Source organism: Molossus molossus, unplaced genomic scaffold, assembly GCF_014108415.1.
Source record: "Molossus molossus isolate mMolMol1 unplaced genomic scaffold, mMolMol1.p scaffold_m16_p_10, whole genome shotgun sequence".
In the NCBI taxonomy this organism is placed as follows: Eukaryota; Metazoa; Chordata; class Mammalia; order Chiroptera; family Molossidae; genus Molossus; species Molossus molossus.
This window is the reverse complement of record NW_023425345.1, coordinates 76,035,783-76,053,788: the sequence shown is the minus strand read 5'-3', so window position 1 is coordinate 76,053,788 and position 18,006 is coordinate 76,035,783. Positions and strand designations below refer to the sequence as shown.

The 18,006-nt window shown below is 36.0% G+C and overlaps 2 protein-coding genes across 2 annotated transcripts; both read left to right on the top strand.

Annotated features, from left to right (window-relative positions):
* The first annotated feature begins 322 nt into the window (after positions 1–322).
* On the top strand, positions 323–1,416 carry LOC118624739 (olfactory receptor 9K2). The gene has a single exon (XM_036253215.1). It carries the CDS (start codon positions 412–414, stop codon positions 1,399–1,401), a length of 990 nt encoding a protein of 329 aa, XP_036109108.1. The 5' UTR covers positions 323–411; the 3' UTR covers positions 1,402–1,416.
* Positions 1,417–16,793: 15,377 nt separating this feature from the next.
* Positions 16,794–17,729, top strand: LOC118623272 (olfactory receptor 12-like). Its single transcript, XM_036250767.1, has one exon. It carries the CDS (start codon positions 16,794–16,796, stop codon positions 17,727–17,729), a length of 936 nt encoding a protein of 311 aa, XP_036106660.1.
* Positions 17,730–18,006: the final 277 nt, after the last annotated feature.

Genomic DNA, 18,006 nt, shown 5'->3' with positions numbered 1-18,006 from the left:
CCTCAAAGTTAGATTTTCCTAAACTAGACTACTGAAACCACCAGTATCTCCAAACCCAAACATCAAAATTGCTTCCCAAATGTCATTTATTAAATTATTTGTTCTCTCTTCCAATAAGTGCTTCATGACATAGAATTTATGCATAAATCATGAGTCATAATTGCAGAGAAGTGATAGCTGCAAATGTGAAGCGCATTTGGGTGAAATGACATTACATTAGACTCACGGGAAAAGACTTAATTCTACTCCTTATAGGAACTAGAACCTAAAACTAACCTTTTTATTCATCATCTGTTGGAATTAGCTTAAAGTTAAGTCACAGTAATTTTATAAGGTTAAAATGAATGATTATAAAATAGCTTTGTAAATCCCAATACTTAAAGAGCTTATTTACAGGTAGGATCAAAGCCAATGACTCATTTATTTATTTTGCTTTGTGCCTCTCAGCAGGTTTCTGCCATGGGTGACAAGGGAATAAGCAATCACTCAGAAGTGACTGACTTCATTCTTATAGGCTTCAAGGTGTGCCCAGAACTCCACATTCTCCTCTTCCTGCTATTTCTGTTTGTATATGTCATGGTCCTTCTGGGAAATGTTGGGATGATGGCCATTATTATGACTGATCCCCAGCTGAACACACCAATGTATTTCTTCCTATGCAATCTCTCCTTCATTGATCTATTCTATTCATCTGTTATTGCACCCAAGGCCATGATCAACTTCTGGTCTGAGAGCAAGTCCATCTCCTTTGCAGGTTGTGTGACCCAGCTCTTTCTCTTTGCCTTGTTCATTGTGACTGAAGGATTTCTCCTGGCAGCCATGGCTTATGACCGCTTCATTGCCATCTGCAACCCACTCCTGTACTCTGTCCAGATGTCAACACGTCTCTGCATTCAACTGGTGGCTGGTTCCTATTTTTGTGGCTGCATCACCTCAGTTCTTCAGACCAGCATGACATTCACTTTATCCTTTTGTTCTTCTCGGGCCATTGACCACTTTTACTGTGATACTCGTCCACTTCAGAGACTATCTTGTTCTGACCTCTTTATCTATAAAATGATTTCATTTTTCTTATCCAGCATCATTATCTTGCCTACCATCATAGTTATTATTGTTTCTTATATGTATATTGTGTCCACAGTTCTAAAGATACACTCCACTGAGGGACGTAAGAAAGCCTTTTCTACTTGCAGCTCTCACCTAGGAGTCGTGAGTGTACTGTATGGTGCTGTCTTTTTTATGTATCTCACTCCTGACAGATTTCCTGAATTGAGTAAAGTGGCCTCCTTATGTTATACCTTAGTCACTCCCATGTTGAATCCTTTGATTTACTCTCTGAGAAACAAAGATGTTAAAGAAGCTCTAAAAAGAATTATAGAGAAGAAAAATACTATTCTTTGATTATTATTTCTCTTCCACTAAAAGTGAGGCGGTTATTTCATACTTATGGCCATTCATGAAAGTTATTCTCCTGACCATCATAAAAGTGTTACTAGCCCGGCCAGTGTGGCTCAGTGGTTGAGCATCGACTCATGCATCAAGAGGTCACTGGTTTGATTCCCAGTCAGAGCACATGCCCAGGTTGTGAACCCAGTCCCTAGTGGGGGTGTGCAGGAGGTGGCCAATTGATGTTTTCTTATCATGTTTCTCTCTCTCCCTCTCCCTTCCTCTCTCTAAAATCAATTAAAATAAATAAATAAAACAAAAGTGTTATTAGAAGTTTTTTCAACAGAGAGTACCCTTCCCATTATTACTTTTTTCTTTTCCTCTGAGACATTATTAATTTTGACCATCTTGATACTGGAGATGTCCTGGATATTAGAGAAGCATTCTTCAAGATGAACCCACCCACTGATTTTGAATAATGTCTTATTTCACATAATTGATTTCTATTTATTTTTATGGCATACTGCTGAACACTCTTTTGATATTTTATTACAATGTTTAAACAATATTTTGTCTGGTGTTTGTCTTTGGAATTGCTTCTTCACTTATACAATGATTGGTAATTGATAATAATGTCCAATTTGTTTTTTAAAATAAAACACTTCCAATATTTTTTTATTCTCACCTCAGGACATTTTAAAAAAAAAATATTTTGTTCAGATAGAGTGGGAGGGAGAGAGAGAAAGAAGCATCGACGTGAAAGGGACATGAGTGGTTGCCACCCACACGACCCAACCAGGGCCGGGGACAAACTGCAACTGAGGTACGTGCCCTTAGCAGGAACCGAACCCGGGTCTCTCTGGATCGTAGGCTGACGCTCTAACTGCTGAGCCAAACTGGCCAGGGCAAACATTTCCAAATTTTATAACTAGTTTTTTGGTTTTTTTTAACCATGTTAAATGGTTATTGAATTTTCACTTTGAATCAAGTATTTTATATGTATTATATTGAGAGGAAGAAGTAATAAGAAGAAAACAACAATACTTAATCTTTACTATATATATCAGCTTAGAGAATTGTATATGGAGTGTGTCGCATACTGTGGAGCACTCCGAGACTGCTAACTGCTGAATTCTAAAGTAAAAAACTGAAGTGGGAGATAGAGATGTGCAAACCCTTCTGAGCAATAATTCCTTCAGTTTGGATCTTCATGTTTTTTTCCTGTGTTAATTATTGTAAGAAATATTTAATAATGTTATAGAAGTAAGGCAGTCATCAAAATAGAACGTGATCCAAATTTGCTCATCTATGCCTTTGAATATTTATTTATTTGATTAATTTTATGAACTACCTGTGTAAGATGTGCTGGTCTTGTAATAGACTCAGGTATAAATAACCTCATTCTTTTTTAAAAAAATGTGTTTCTATGGATTTTAGAGAAAGAGGAAGGGAGAGGAGAGAGAGATAGAAACATCAACATCAATTGGCGGCCTCCTGCATGCTTCAGTAGAGATCCAGCCCACTACCCAGTCACGTGCTCTGACCGGGAATCGATCTGGTAACCTCTTGTTTCATGGGTGGACGCTGAACCACTGAGCCACACAGGCTGAATCATAACCTCATTCTTTAGGGAGCTTACAATTTAGTGTGAGAGTCACATCCTTGGACAGAAAATTAAAATCAAGAAATGTTTATACCAAAGATAAATATAGAGATTGCAAGGTGGGGTTCTTGAGAGCAGGTAGTTGGTAATCAAGGAAAGCCTTTAGGACTATGTGAAAGATGTATTTAAAAGGGGGTTAGATTAGAGTCAGGGAAACTGCTGTATCAGTTTGTATTATTGATGTGTGCTTGAAGTAGGTCAGTGTAAATGAAAAAGGACTGAATTGAAAAATTGAAGGTTAAAAGAACAGAACATATTAACTGATTAGTATGAGGAGAGTATGCTGAAGGGGTTGTATCTCCTCATTTTTTACCTTGAATGGTGTGTGTGGTGATGGTAGAAACAGATAAAAAATAAAGGAACTTTTACCAAACTAAGAATAGGGAGCAATATCCTCAACTTGACAAAGAACATCTACAAAAACCCAAGGTCATATTTTAAAAAGCTAAGATCATCTTTAATTGTGAGAAACTAGAAGCATTCTCACTAAGATTAAGAACAAGCAAGGATGTCCCCACTCACCACAACTTTCAACATCCTATTGGAAGTCTTACTAATGTAACAGACAAGAAAAAGAAATAAAAGTGTTGTGGGTTGAGTTTTATCTTACAAAACTTGTGTGTTAAAGCCCTTACCCACCTGTGCTGCAGCTCGTGATTTTATTTGGAGAGAGGGCCTTCAAAGAGGTAACTAAAATAAGGTGTTGATGGGCTCCAGCACAATCTGGCTGGAATCTTTATAAGAAGAGGAGAATGTAACACACAGGGGGACACCACGGGTGCCCGTGCACTGAAGGAGGGCAATGTGAAGAGGGAGTCAGAGGGCGGCTGTCTGCAAGCCAAGGAGAGAGGCCGTAGAGGAAACCAAATCTGCGGCACCTTCATCTTGGACTTCCCATTTTCAGAACGGTGAAAGAATAAATTTGTTTTTTAAGCCACCCAGTCTGTGGTATTTTGTTATGATGATTCTGGCAAACTAATACAAAAAGTTATATAAAATAAGAAGGAAGGAATAATACTGTCTTTGTTCACAGAGGACATAATTGTCTGGGTAGAAAATCTGCAAGAATTGACAACAAAACTCCTGAAACAAAGAAGAGATTATAAGAAAGTTGCAGGATATATTGTTACTATATAAAAGTCAATTGAATTCTATATACCAGCAATGAACAAGTGAAATTTAAAATGAAAACCACAGTTACATTTATATTAGCATTCCTAAAAAGTAAAATACTTAGGTATAAATCTCACAAAGTATGTAGAAAATCTATAGGAGGAAAAGTGTAAAACTTCAATGGAAGAAATCTAAGAAGACCTAGATGGAAAGATATTTTATGTTTTTGGAGAGGAAGACTCAATACCAAGATATCACTTCTTCCTAACTTGATCTATATAATCAATGCAATACCAATTAAAATCCCAATTGTTTTGGATGTTGACAAACATTAGATATTAAATCTAAAGTTTATATGGAGAGGCAAAAGACTCAAAATAGCCGATACAATATCGAAGAAGAATGAATCAGAAGACTGATGCTACACAATTTCATGATTGACCATATAGCCACAGTAAGACAATGTGGTATCGGAGAAATAATAGAAAAATGGCCTCTGGCCGGTTTGGCTCAGTGGTTGGAGCGTCGGCCTGCGGTCCAGGGAGACCTAGGTTTGGTTCCCGCTAAGGGCGCGTACCTTGGTTGCAGTTTGTCCCTGGCCTTGGGTGGGTCGTACTGGTGGCAACCACTCGATGTGTCCCTTTCACATCGATGTTTCTCTCTCTCTCTCTCTCTCTCTCTCTCTCTCTCCTTCCCTCCCTCTCTCCCTCCCTCCCTGCCTCCCTCCCTCTTCCTCCCACTCTATCTGAATAGAAAATGAAAAAATGTCCTCAGGTGAGGACAAAAAAAAAAATGAATCAATGGGACAGAACAGGGGGAATAGAAATAGAGCCACGTAAATATAGTCAACTGATCTTTGACAAAGGAGCAAAGTTAAGACAATGGGGTAAAGTACAGTTTTTTTTTTTAACAGAGAGTACTGAAACAATTGAACATTCTCATGCAAAACTGTGAAATTGACATAAACCTTATATCATCCACAAAAATGGATCATAGACCTAAGTGTAATACACAAAACTATACAATTTCTAGAAGATAACATAGAAGAAATGTAGATGACCTTGGATATGATGATGCCTTTTTAGATATAACACCAAAGGCATGATCCATGAAAAACACAATTAATAAGTCGGACTTCACTAACACTGAAAACTTCTGCTCTGTCAAAGACATTGTCAAAGAATGAAAATTAAAAATACATATCTGATAAAGCATATAAAATATGCACAGAACTCTTAATACTCAACTATAAGAACACAAACTACCTGATTTAAAAATAGACCAAGACTTTAATAGACACCTCATCAAAGAAGATATACAGATGGCAAATAAACATCTGAAAAGGTGTTCTACATCACATGTCATCAGGGCATGCAAATAAAACAGCAATGAGATGCCACTATATACTTATCAGATGGCCAATATCCATACCACTGACAACATTAAATGCTGACAAGCAAGTGGAGCAATAGGAACTCTCATACTTTGCTGGTGGAACTGAAAATAGTACAGACACTTTGGAAGACAATTCAGCAGTTTCTTGCAAAACCAAACATACTGTTATATGATTCAGGAATTTTGTTGCTTGGTATTTACCCAAAGGAGTTGAAAGTTTATGTCCACACAAAAACCTTCAGAGATATTTATAAGCAACTTTATTGACAATTATCAGAATTTGGAAGCAACTAAGATATCCTTCAGTAAGTGAATGGATAAATAAGTGTAGTATATCCAGACAATTGACTATTATTAAGGACTAAGAAAGAGCCATCAGGCTGTAAAAAGATATGGAGGAAACTTAAATGCACATTACTAAGGAAAAGAGTCCAATCTGAAATAACTACGTATTGTATGATTCCAACCATATGACATTCTGAAAAAGGCAAGACTATGGAAAAAGATCTGAGGTTGCTAGGGGTTGTGGGATGTAGAAAAAGTTAAATGGGCAGAACACAGAAGATTTTTAGTGCAGTCAAAATATTCTTTATGATACCATAATTATGAATATATATCATTACACATTTGTCCAAACCTATAGAATATACAATTCCAAGAGTAAACCAAATCCTGAAGTAAACCATTAATTTCAGGTGATAATAATGTAACTATCAGGTTCATCACTTGTGACAAGTATACCAATCTGGTGGAGGATATTTATAATGGGGGAGACTATGCATGTGTGAGGTCAGGGGATATATGGGAAATCACTGTACCTGCCTCTCTTTTGCTGTGAAACTTAAACATTAGAAAAAATTAATCTTAATTTAAACAAACAAAAAGAAAAAAATGAGATACTACTATGCATCTATTAGAATAGCCTAAATCGCCCTGGCCAGTTTGGCTCAGCGGTTAGAGTGTCGGCCTGCGGGTTCGGTTCCCGCTAAGGGCACGTACTTCGGTTGCAGTTTGTCCCCGGCCCTGGTTGGTCGTGCGGGTGGCAGCCACTCGATGTGTCCCTTCACGTCGATGTTTCTATCTGTACAAAAAATGGAAAAATATCCTCGGGTGAGGATAAAAAAAAAAAAAAGAATAGCCTAAATCTAAAACACTGACCATATCAAATGCTGACAAGAATGTAGAGCAACAAATAGGGACTTTATCATTGCTACATGAATTCAAAATGCTGTAATTACTTTAGAAGACAGTTTGCAGTTTTCTACAAAACTAAGCATACTCTTACTATATAATTCAGCAATTGTGCTTTTTGGTATTTACTCAAAGGAGGTGAAAACTTATGTCCACATAAAAACCTGCATGTAGATGTTTATAGCAGCTTTATTTATAACTGCCAACTTGGAAGTAACCAAGATGTTTTTCAGTAGGTGAATGGATAAATAAGCTGTGGTACATCCAGACAATGGAATAATATTCAGCGCTAAAATGAAATGAGCTATCAGGTTTGAAAAGACATGGAGGAACCATAAACATGTTATTAAGTAAAAGAAGTCGATCTGACAAGGCTACAAACTATATAATTTCAACTATATGACATTCTTTCATTTATTTCTATATTTTAGTTGTTTGCGGTTTCATTTTTTAATGACTTTGCTGGACTATTTTGTTGAATTCTGTTTGCTCTGAGAAGCCTCTGATGTCACTTCTCAGAGGCAGAACCTCAGCTTCATGCAGTTACACGGCTGTGTCTTCCCCTAATCGTTTTGTTGAGTGATGTGCCTCTGTAGGTTTCCTAGCCAGCAGATAGCCTACACTAATTCTTCTTGTTCTACTGTTTTGAAAAAGTTTTGGGACATATATTGCTCTACACTCTGATCCAATTAAATTTGCTTCCCTTTGTAAGGGTAGTCGTTAAGGTCAGTCTTTGAGGTTTATTCCAATCCCAAGAGGGCCCTTCTTAGCTGTCTCCTTCCCTGGTCCTCTCTGGTAAACTTCTAGTTGGTCTACAGTTAGATTTTTGCTCTCAGATGGAACTACCAACCTCTTCTTAATTGCTTATTGTCAAATTTTTATTATGTTTGAGAGTTCACTTAGGCTTGAATTTTTCCACATTTTTGCCCAAACAAAGCCAGTTTACAGGGGCGAGCTGTTATTATGGCCTTCCTTTCGTTCTAGGTAAAATCTGTGTTCAATTGTTGTGGAACTGGAGCAGAAACAGTGACCTATTTCTCTCAGTGACACCCTTTGTTTTATGAGCAGGTTTTCTGGAGGTCAGAAACCTGTGATCTTCTAAGCTTGTGTCTCTTGGCATAGAACCTGTATATTTTGAGAGAACTAGAGCACCTGAAATTGGGGCCCCCTTATTCTTGGCCTATCACGCCTGAGGTAGATCTTCTACCCTACAAATGGGGGTCATGTAGAGGAAGGCATTTCTAGGCATTTTAGCTACTGTTTCCCTGTGTAGAGCTTCTGCAACATGAAGCTGGAGGGGATGAGAAATGTTTTCAGCCTGCTCCTGTCAAGGTGATATGATAATCTTTAACTGAAATCTAGAGGAAGAGGAATCCCTATAGTCTTTTTTTAAATCATTTTTTATTTTTTAATTACTTGTACAGTTGACATAAAATGTTATATTAGTTTCAGGTGTACACCCTAGTGATTAGACATTATAAAACTTACTAACTGATCATCCTGAAAAATCTTATACCCATCTGACACCATACATAGTTATTAGAATATTATTGACTATATTCCCTATGCTGTACTTTACACATGAGTGAACTTTCTGTGATGCTGAGCTGAGAGAGGGAAAGGAGGGAATGGACCCTGGCTCAAATACATATGTATGAATGTTCATATCTGCTTTATTCACAACATATAACATCTAAAAACTCCTCAATTGCCCACCAATTTGAGTGCATAAGCAAAATTTGATAAATGTGTATAATGAAAAGTGGAATTTTTTTTTCAGCAATAAAAAGAATGAATTAATAATACACACGACAAAATGAATAAACCTCAAGATCATTTTACTCAGTAAAAGAAGTCTGACAGAAAAGAGCACATACTGTGTGTGTGTGTGTGTGTGTGTGTGTGTGTGTGTGTGTGTATAATTTAGGTATATGTATAAATTATTCTGGGAATGAAGTTAAAGGGAGGCATGGAATAAAAAAGGGGCATATTTAATTTTTTGGATACAATAAAAATGTTCTGTATCTTGATGTAGTGATGTATCTGTTAAAACTCACAGAATTTTACACCCTGAATAAATATGGTTTATTTGACAGCAATGATTTCTCAATAAAATGTTTGAGAAAAATAATGACCAAAGCTTTTCTTTCGATCCAAGGATTTGCACTTTACAGCAATGACTCAGAAATGTCCTTTATGAACTGAAGATTTAATTTTGTCCTAAAACTAGGAAACTAAGCAAGGCAATAGAATATATTTATTATATAAAAATCTTAATGTTAAATGTAGGCTAAAGCCTTTTAAAGTAATTGTTTTTAGTGTAGCAACAATTGAGTGAGAATTCACTACCATGAATACTATCATTTAAATTAAGAAAACTTGCCTGGCTGGTGTGGTTCAGTGGTTGAACATTGACCCATGCACCAAGAGGTCACTGGTTTGATTCTCAGTCAGGGCACATGCCCAGGTTGCAGGCTTGATCTCCAGTGGGAGGCATGCAGGAGGCAGCCAATTGGTGTTTCTCTCTCATCGATGTTTCTATCTCTCTTTCCATCTTCCTTTCCCTCTCTCTCTAAAAATCAATAAAAACATATTTAAATTAAGAAAACTTTACAAGCCATTGGCACTGCAATCATCATAATTGTAAATTTTGGGGGAAGTCAATAGATGAGTTTGAAAAAGTTTCTTGTGTGCATAATGTTTTAGATAAGAGTATTATTTAGGTACTAAAATTATGTTATAAAACAATAATTCTTAAATCAAAAAGTTAGCTTGATATTAAATAATTTTTACATGATCTGTACTCCAGCTTTGATTATTTTATAAGCAGTCTTATGCATACACCATACTTAGAGAATTATATATACATATATGTATGCATTTTATGTATATATTTTTGTTAATTTATAATAATATGCTGGTTTTCATTATTTTTCAATCTCATCTCTGCTTTCAGAACTTACTCTGCACAGCACATCCATCCTCCTTGAGTCAAAAGTAAAATGAAAAGAGTAAGATTCAAACAGCAGTGACAACAGAATACACCTGAATTTAATTCCTGTAACAGTGACAGCAATTACTTGACATTAGGAATGAGGGAAAAGTCAGTATTAGAAAAGTACTATACATATCCTGTTATGGCCTGTTAGCTTGTACCTCAGCTTGAAGATTCTTTTCTGAGTAGGCTGGATGATAGTGGACATATGTTGCTCTATAGATGATCCAATGAGAGAGAAAGAGAGAGAGACACTATCATTATATTTGTGTTTATATATATGTGAAACCAGACAACGAATGGGTCTGGGCCACTTGTCACTACTTGAGCCATCAAGCAGAAACAAGTTTAAATCATCTATGAGCATTTATTCCAATATTGCCAGCAGTATGGGAGAGCAGTGGGTCCCCCTATAAAAATCTGCTATCCGGCCATTTATAAAGAGTAGAAAGACAAAGACTACGTGAAAAAAGGGCAGGTAGGCATAAAGAAAAAAAATGGGTAAAGTGGTTACAGGCGATTACAATCATGGGAAAGGAATGCGGGCTGGGGGGTTGCAAAGGTTTGGGGCAAGGAAGAGGAATGTGGGCTGGGGACTGCAAAAGATGGCAGCTAGTGTGTCACCAACAGGGTTCTAATGCTCTGATAACCAGGTCATTAAGGTTTCCATGATGTCAAGCAGTTCCCTCTTGTTCTCAGATTAGGAGAATGGACAGCATTCCTGAGGTAAACTCCCAAGAGGTACAACACCCAGCCAGGTCAGAATGGGCTTTTCTCTAATCAGAACAAAGCAATCATGATTAACATTTCTAATAACTATGGGTAGTGCCTCACTATGATTAGTGCTCTATTCTATTATTCTCTCCTGCTATTTTCAAATGTGGTGTCCAATAGTAGATTTGGGGGGTGCAGCACATGGTGAATATAGAGGAACGTGCTTCTCGTTTGACAGTTAATTTCTGTTAGGGTCTTTTTTCTTAGTTTAATATAAGATTACTATCCAACAGACAAAGACAGTGTGCCTGAGACTTAGGTGGTCTGGAGTTACAAAGAATTCGGAACCTCTTTCACTGAGACTTGTTTTACTGTAGGACTCAGAGTGTTTCCTGGAGGATTCTGCATTTTACTCCCAAAGGAGGGTTAATAAAGTCTGTCTCTTTCAACTTATTCCAGTGACCACTTACATAAAAATCTGCATAAAGGTTTTCTACCTAATGATTCCCCTACTTTCCCCAGAATCTGTATTTAAGAAATGTGTGTGAAAGAGGAGACATGTTTTTAAAGTATAAGAGAAGATTTTTTTAAAAAATGATGTAAGTAGAGAGATAAATAAAATCCACGGATAAAAAAAAAATCAGACAAAATGTTGATTTAGTTGGGACTAAATTATAATAAATTATGATATATCTAAACTTCCAAAAGGTGGGAAAAGAAGTACTCAGAGGGATTTACAAAGCCTTAGAGGTGAATAATATAAAGGAGAAAGACAGGAACATCTAGGTTAATCTTCTATCTTAATAATGTAAAATAGAAAACAGCAAGTCAAAACAAAATAAATAAATAATAAAATTAATTAAATAGAAAAATATGAATAACAGGATATTCACATGGTTTAACATGGATTTTTTAAAAAAAGATCAGTAAGATATATATAACCCTAGCTAATTTATTTTTTTAATTGATTTTAAAGAGAGAGGTAGAGAGAGATGGAAACATCACTGAGAGAGAAAATCGATTGGCTGCCTCCTGCATGCCCCCTACTCAGGATTTAGCCCACAACCTGGGCATGTGCCCTGACTGGGAATCAAACTGGTGACCTCTTGGTGCATGCTAAAGGAACATACCTCAGTTGCTGTTAGTCCCTGGCCCTGGTTGAGGTTGTGTGGGTGGCAGCCTCTCAATGTGTCTCTCTCATGTCAATGTTTCTCTCTCTCTTCCCCCCTCTCTCCTCCCGCTGTATCTGAAGATAAATGCAAAAGTGTCCTCGGGTGAGGATAAAAAAAATCTATTAAGAAATTAAAATTTTATTAATAATCTCCCCACTGTCTTCAACAGTGTTTACTTTCAAATATTTAAGAAAGCAATAAGACTATTTTTACATAAACTCTTTCAAGAATAGTCATAAAGAAAATACTTCTTAACTATATATATGAATCTGTCATAATTCTTATATAGATGTTAAAATAAAAAATGATTGATAAATCTCTACCATAAAAGTTTAACATCAGCCCTGGCCGGTTTGGCTCAGCGGTTAGAGCGTCCGCCTGCGGTCCGGAGAGACCTGGGTTCGGTTCCCGCAAGGGGCATGTACCTCGGTTGCAGTTTGTCCCCGGCCCTAGTTGGTCGTGCGGGTGGTGGCCACTCGATGTGTCCCTTTCACATCGATGTTTCCCTCTCTCTCTCCCTCCCACTCTGTCTGTACAAAAAATGGAAAAATGTCCTCGAATGAGGATAAAAAAAAAAAAAAGTTTAACATCAAAAGTCCTAGACAGACTATTAATAAATAAAATGCTTCAATATAAAAAGAACAATAAAATTTCCCTGGAGTGTATGTTTATACCACGAATGTAAAGGTCATTTAATATTTAAAAAGTAATGAAGATGTTTTTACATCTACTCATGAAAGACTAAATACTGCAACATCTGCCTTCCTTGACCAAAAAAAAAAACAACTCTGGAGGAAAATATATGAACCAGCTATTTTAGCTATTATACAATAAGCAGTGAATGACTGTAATTCCTGAGAAAAAGGAAACAGATCATGAAGAAAAGGTTTTAAATTGAACACATAGCAATAGAAACAAATGAAACATAAGCACAGGTTAAAAGGGGAAGAAAGAACAGATATTTAATGACAACTGAGAAAATATTACTAATCAAAGTGTAAGAAGAGGGGCCAGAAAAATATTACAAACTATAATGATTACAATTTTTTTTCAAAGTTCATAACAATGATAAACACATAAATGCAGTCAAAGTCACAAAAATCCAAGCAGGATAAACAAAGAAAACCAAATGAAAGCTCATCAGAATACAATTTCTGAAAATGAATGTAAATGAAAACATTGTTAAAGTAGCAAGAGGGAAAAAGAGACATTAGATACAAACAAATAAAAGTTAAAGCATAGACTTCTTGTCAGTAATAATTCAAAACAGAAGACAATGGAACAACATGTTTAAAGTGCTTAAAGGGAGGAGGAAGAGAGACCAAACCAAAATGCTATGTCCAGGAAAAAATGTACTTGAGAACTGAAGGCTAAGTAAAACCCTTCTAATAAAGGAAAACTAAGAGAATGCTATGACAAATTTACTTTATAAGAAATGCCAAAGAGAGTTTTTCTAGCTAAAAGAAAATGTTATCAGAATAAACCAAGATCTCTAGGACAATTTTGAAATGCATATAACATGATTGTAAAAAATGCTGAAAAATATTCTTTCTTTCCCAAAATGTTAGTTGAGAAATATTTGTATATTCTAGAAGTAGTGGTCATTACTGTGGGCCAAATCCAGGGGCACTCATTCATTCGCATACTGTCTATGGCTGCTTTCACACAATAATGGCAGAATTGAGGATGTATGCAGATAGGGAATTTCTTTTTCTTTCAGTATGCTTCTTGGGGTGTTTCTCTTTTTTATTTTAGTACCTATGGGCAGACCCCACCAGGGCTCTCAATCCTGAAGAAAATACCAGACTTCTAGGATCTTTTTTAAAAAAATATTAAGTTTTCTTTATTTTTTTCATTAAATTTATTGGGGTGGTATTGGTTAATAAAATTATATAGATTTCAAGTGTACAATTCTATAATACATTATCTGTATGTTGTACTACGTGCCAACCACTCTAGGATCTTTTTTTAAAGTATGGTTTTTTTACTGATTTTTTTAGAGAGAAGGGAAGAGAGAGAGAGATAGAAACATTGATGTGAAAGAGAAACATTGATTGGCTGCCTCCTGCATGCTGCCCCCCTCCTCACTGGGGATGGAACCTGAATCCTGGACATGTGCTCTGACCAGGAACTGAATTGGGACCTCTCAGGCCATGGGACGATGCTCAATCCACTGAGCCACACTGGTTGGGCCACTCTAGGATCTTTTAACACCATCTCTTTTTGTGCCTTGAAACCAAAGATGGAGGTGTGACTGACTACTCTCTCTGTCATTTCAACCATTCCCACCCCCAACTCTTTCACTGACTTTTTAGACTATTCTCCATATTAAATTTTTCTAATATAAGCTTGATGTATTTACAGTAGAGATAGGAAATGAGTTTCTAAAACTAAGATTTTTATTCATTTTAATCCATTCAAATAAAAAATCATGAATGTCCATCTGTGTAAATCATGAAAATAAAGAATCAAGTGCTTCTAATTCAAATGTGTGTGTGTGTGTGTGTTTTTAAATTTTTTTTTGTTCTGTAAGTAGAAAGTTAGTTCTCACGTTTTCTAGAAAGCCCTTCTAGCTATCTAAAAATCTGGTGAATTTACTAATTGATAACTTCTTTCATTATTCTTTTTGCATTGTGATACCAAATACATTACTGTTGAGAGAGACCTTAGTCCCTAGTTAGTATCTTGCAGAGGGAATGCCCATTGCTCTGATTTTCCTCCCCATGAGAAAATTTCTCTCAGAACCCATCCCAGGTTTAATTAATAAAAAAGTAGAGTAACCGAGAGTGAGTGTGAGAGAGAGAAGCTAAAATTTTTGCTAGTACTTCTTCAGCTTTGGAGTTTTGAGCCATGATCTGAACAGTGAAGAAATGCAATCCATGTTGCAGAACAACTTCCTGTTGAACAAAGGTTTGCTTCTTTTCATACGTTGTTTCTTCATGAATGTACCCTATTTCACATGTAGTAGAGGGTTTACTAAGGTAAGAAGTAGTATCCACTCTTGAGAACATCTCTTATATTTAATTTGTTTATTTTGAACACTTCTCTTTTGCATAGCATTAGTTACATATTTTTCCTCAAACTTTTCTGTTTAAACCAGAAACTTGTTTATATAAAATATGAATTTGAGGAAAATATGTATTTTGTAGTTGATAGGCCCTACCAGAGGTTGTTTTTTGACTATTCTTATGCTTTCTAAAATTAATCAACCAACATTGCTGTTTACTTTTAATTTTTTCAAAACAGAAGATATTGAAGTAGAACAAATTGATTCTAAAATACTTCCATAGTCCCAAACTGTTTTAAAAGAATGTCAAATGAGTGAAATAAGAGCAATGGCAACAAAAATGGCAAAAGACATTTTTAGTTTATATTACATATAATTTTATTATGCTTAAATAATTTATATATACATTTATATATACACATAATTATCAATTTTATAATTATACAATTATAAAATATTTTCATAAATTTATTGTCAGTTTTTTACATTGTATGATAAATTATTGAATAATAAACCATTATGCTGCTTAATCTTATAACTAAAAATAAGCTTCTTAAATTTTCCTTGTCCCAATTTTCCCATTCATAAAGTTAGAATAAATTTTTGCTCTACCTTTCCAGTGTATGTAATTTAAGATTTTATAGTCATAATAGCCTAAGTCTAAATACATATAATGCAAGCTTGTTTAAATACATATTTCTTCCCTTTTCTTCACTATAACTATCTTTAGATTGTTCTGTGTGCCTTATGTCCTTCATATGCACAAATGTCTGTATTTCTGAAAAGACAGAAAAATCTCCGCCCAAGATCTTAGAATTTTCCACTTGCATTCCAATTGGCAAAACCCAAAGAAAACAAAGGGAAGAAAGGAAGGAAAGAAGGAAGTTAGGAAGTAAACAATAAAAATCTGATTTCATTGTTTTTAGCAAATATAAGAATCACCTCTTTTTTTTAGAAGAACTGTGCCACTAAGAGTGTATATCTATACAGGGGACAAAAAACAATAAAGAAATAAGGACATGAGGTTAATGAGTAAAAGAATGATGCTTTTGACAGGATCTGAAGCCTTTTTCCTAACATAAGAAAGACAGATACAATATTTGTGTATTACTTTTATATAGTAGATAAACCGAATAATTCTTAAAACAAAATGAGAGACCATCAATTGAACAAATTTTCACTTTAAATATAATCTTAAGTGGATTATAATATCTGTGAGAAATATCTTACACTAAAGGAGGCAGCTTTGAATGGCAGTAAACTGATAATAAATCAAGAATGAAAAAGAAAAGAAGCTCTTGTTTTCCTAGAACTTTCATTTCCCCAAAGCACACTTAGAGGGCAAATCTGCATTACTTGCAAATTGGTGTAGCTAAAGAGGCTAAATTCAACTAGATTGAACTCTTCACTAGGAAGACTTTTTTTTTTTAATCCTCACCCGAGGATATTTTTCTTCAGGTAGAGTCAGGGGGAGGGAGAGAGAGAGAGAAACATCGACTCGTTGCCTCCCACACAACCCCCACCAGGGCTGGGTACCAAATTGCAACCCAGGTATGTGCCCTTGACAGGAATCCAATCTGAGACTCTTTGGTCCACAGGCTCACGCTCTAACTGCTGAGCCAAACCAGCCAAGGCAGGAAGACTTTTTAAAGATAGTAAATGATTCTTTAAAATTTTTTTTATTTTTTAATTATAGTTACACTCAATATTATTTGTTATTAGTTTCAGGTGTACAGCATAGTGGTTAGACAATCATGTACTTTACTAACATTCCTCCCAATATTTCAAGTACTCACCTGACACCATACACAGTTATTACAATATTATGGACTATATTTCTTATTCTGTACTTTACATCCCCATGACTATTTTCTAACTGCCAATTTGTACTTCTTAATCCCTTCACCTTTTTCACCCATTCCTCCAACCCCTCTCCCCTCTGGCAACCATCAGTTTGTTCTCTGTATCTGAGTCTGTTTTTATTTTGTAGTAATTTATTCTTTATGTTCATTGGTATTTTGTGAAGTATTGAGAACAATATGATATGACATTTTTTTTTTTTCATGTTGATTCCTAGTTATTTTTACTAAAACAAGTATTCTGGTTACTCATTTCTTTCATTTTTATCATTTCGTCAGTTCCACCTATATCTCAGCTATGAAGAATGAACTTTATATGAATTACTCAGAGGTGACTGAGTTTATTCTATTAGGGTTCAGAACCTCTCCAGAACTACAGATCTTCTTATTCCTGGTATTCTTGCTGATTTACGTGATCACTCTGGTGGGAAATATCAGCATGATAATTGTCATTCAAAGTGACTCCAGACTTCAAATGCCAATGTATTTCTTTCTTAGAAACTTGTCCTATTTAGATCTCTGTTACTCCACAGTCATTGCTCCCAAAACTTTAGCCAACTTCTTGTCTAATGAAAAGAAAATTTCTTACAATGGCTGTGCAGCCCAATTTTTCTTTTTTGCCCTGTTTGTCACCACTGAAGGCTTTCTTCTGGCTGTCATGGCATTTGATCGTTTCTCCGCCATTTGCTCTCCTCTCCTTTATCCTGTGCATATGCCCCAGAAAGTCTGTGTTCAGTTGGTAACTGGATCCTATATCTGTGGAAGCATCAACTCCATAGTCCAAACGGGTTTCACCTTCAGTTTGCATTTCTGTGGAGAGAATAGATTGGACCACTTTTTCTGTGATGTCCCAGCCCTGATCAAGATCTCATGTGTTGACCCTTTTGTAAATGAGATTGTACTGTTTATTCTCTCTGCTCTCATCATCATCACCACCACAACTGTCATCCTGGTTTCCTATGCTTATATCCTCTGCACTGTCCTGAAGATTCCCTCAACCCATGGCAGGTATAAGACCTTCTCTACCTGTGGCTCCCATATAGCAGTGGTGATTTTATTCTACGGGACAGTGTTCTTCATGTATGCCCAACCTAGAGCCATCTCCTCACCAGAACAAAGCAAGACTGTAGCTGTGCTCTACACACTTATTATACCAATGCTAAACCCGCTAATATATAGTTTGAGAAACAGAGATGTGAAAGATGCTGTGAAAAGAATATTATGTGGGAAATGATTCTCTCACTGAGAATCTGTATAATGTAATCTATATAATGTAATGTAAAAATCATTATATCGCATGCAAATTTTGTTTTCTAAGGGTCCAAGTTACTCTTGTTCTTGTAAAATTATTATATCAAATCCTCACCCGAGGACACTTTTGCATTTATTTTCAGATAGAGCGGGAGCGAGAGAGGGAGGAAGAGAGAGAGAGAAACATCGATGTGAGAGAAATACATCGAGTGGTTGTCACCCACATGACCCTAACTGGCCGGGGACAAACGGCAACCCAG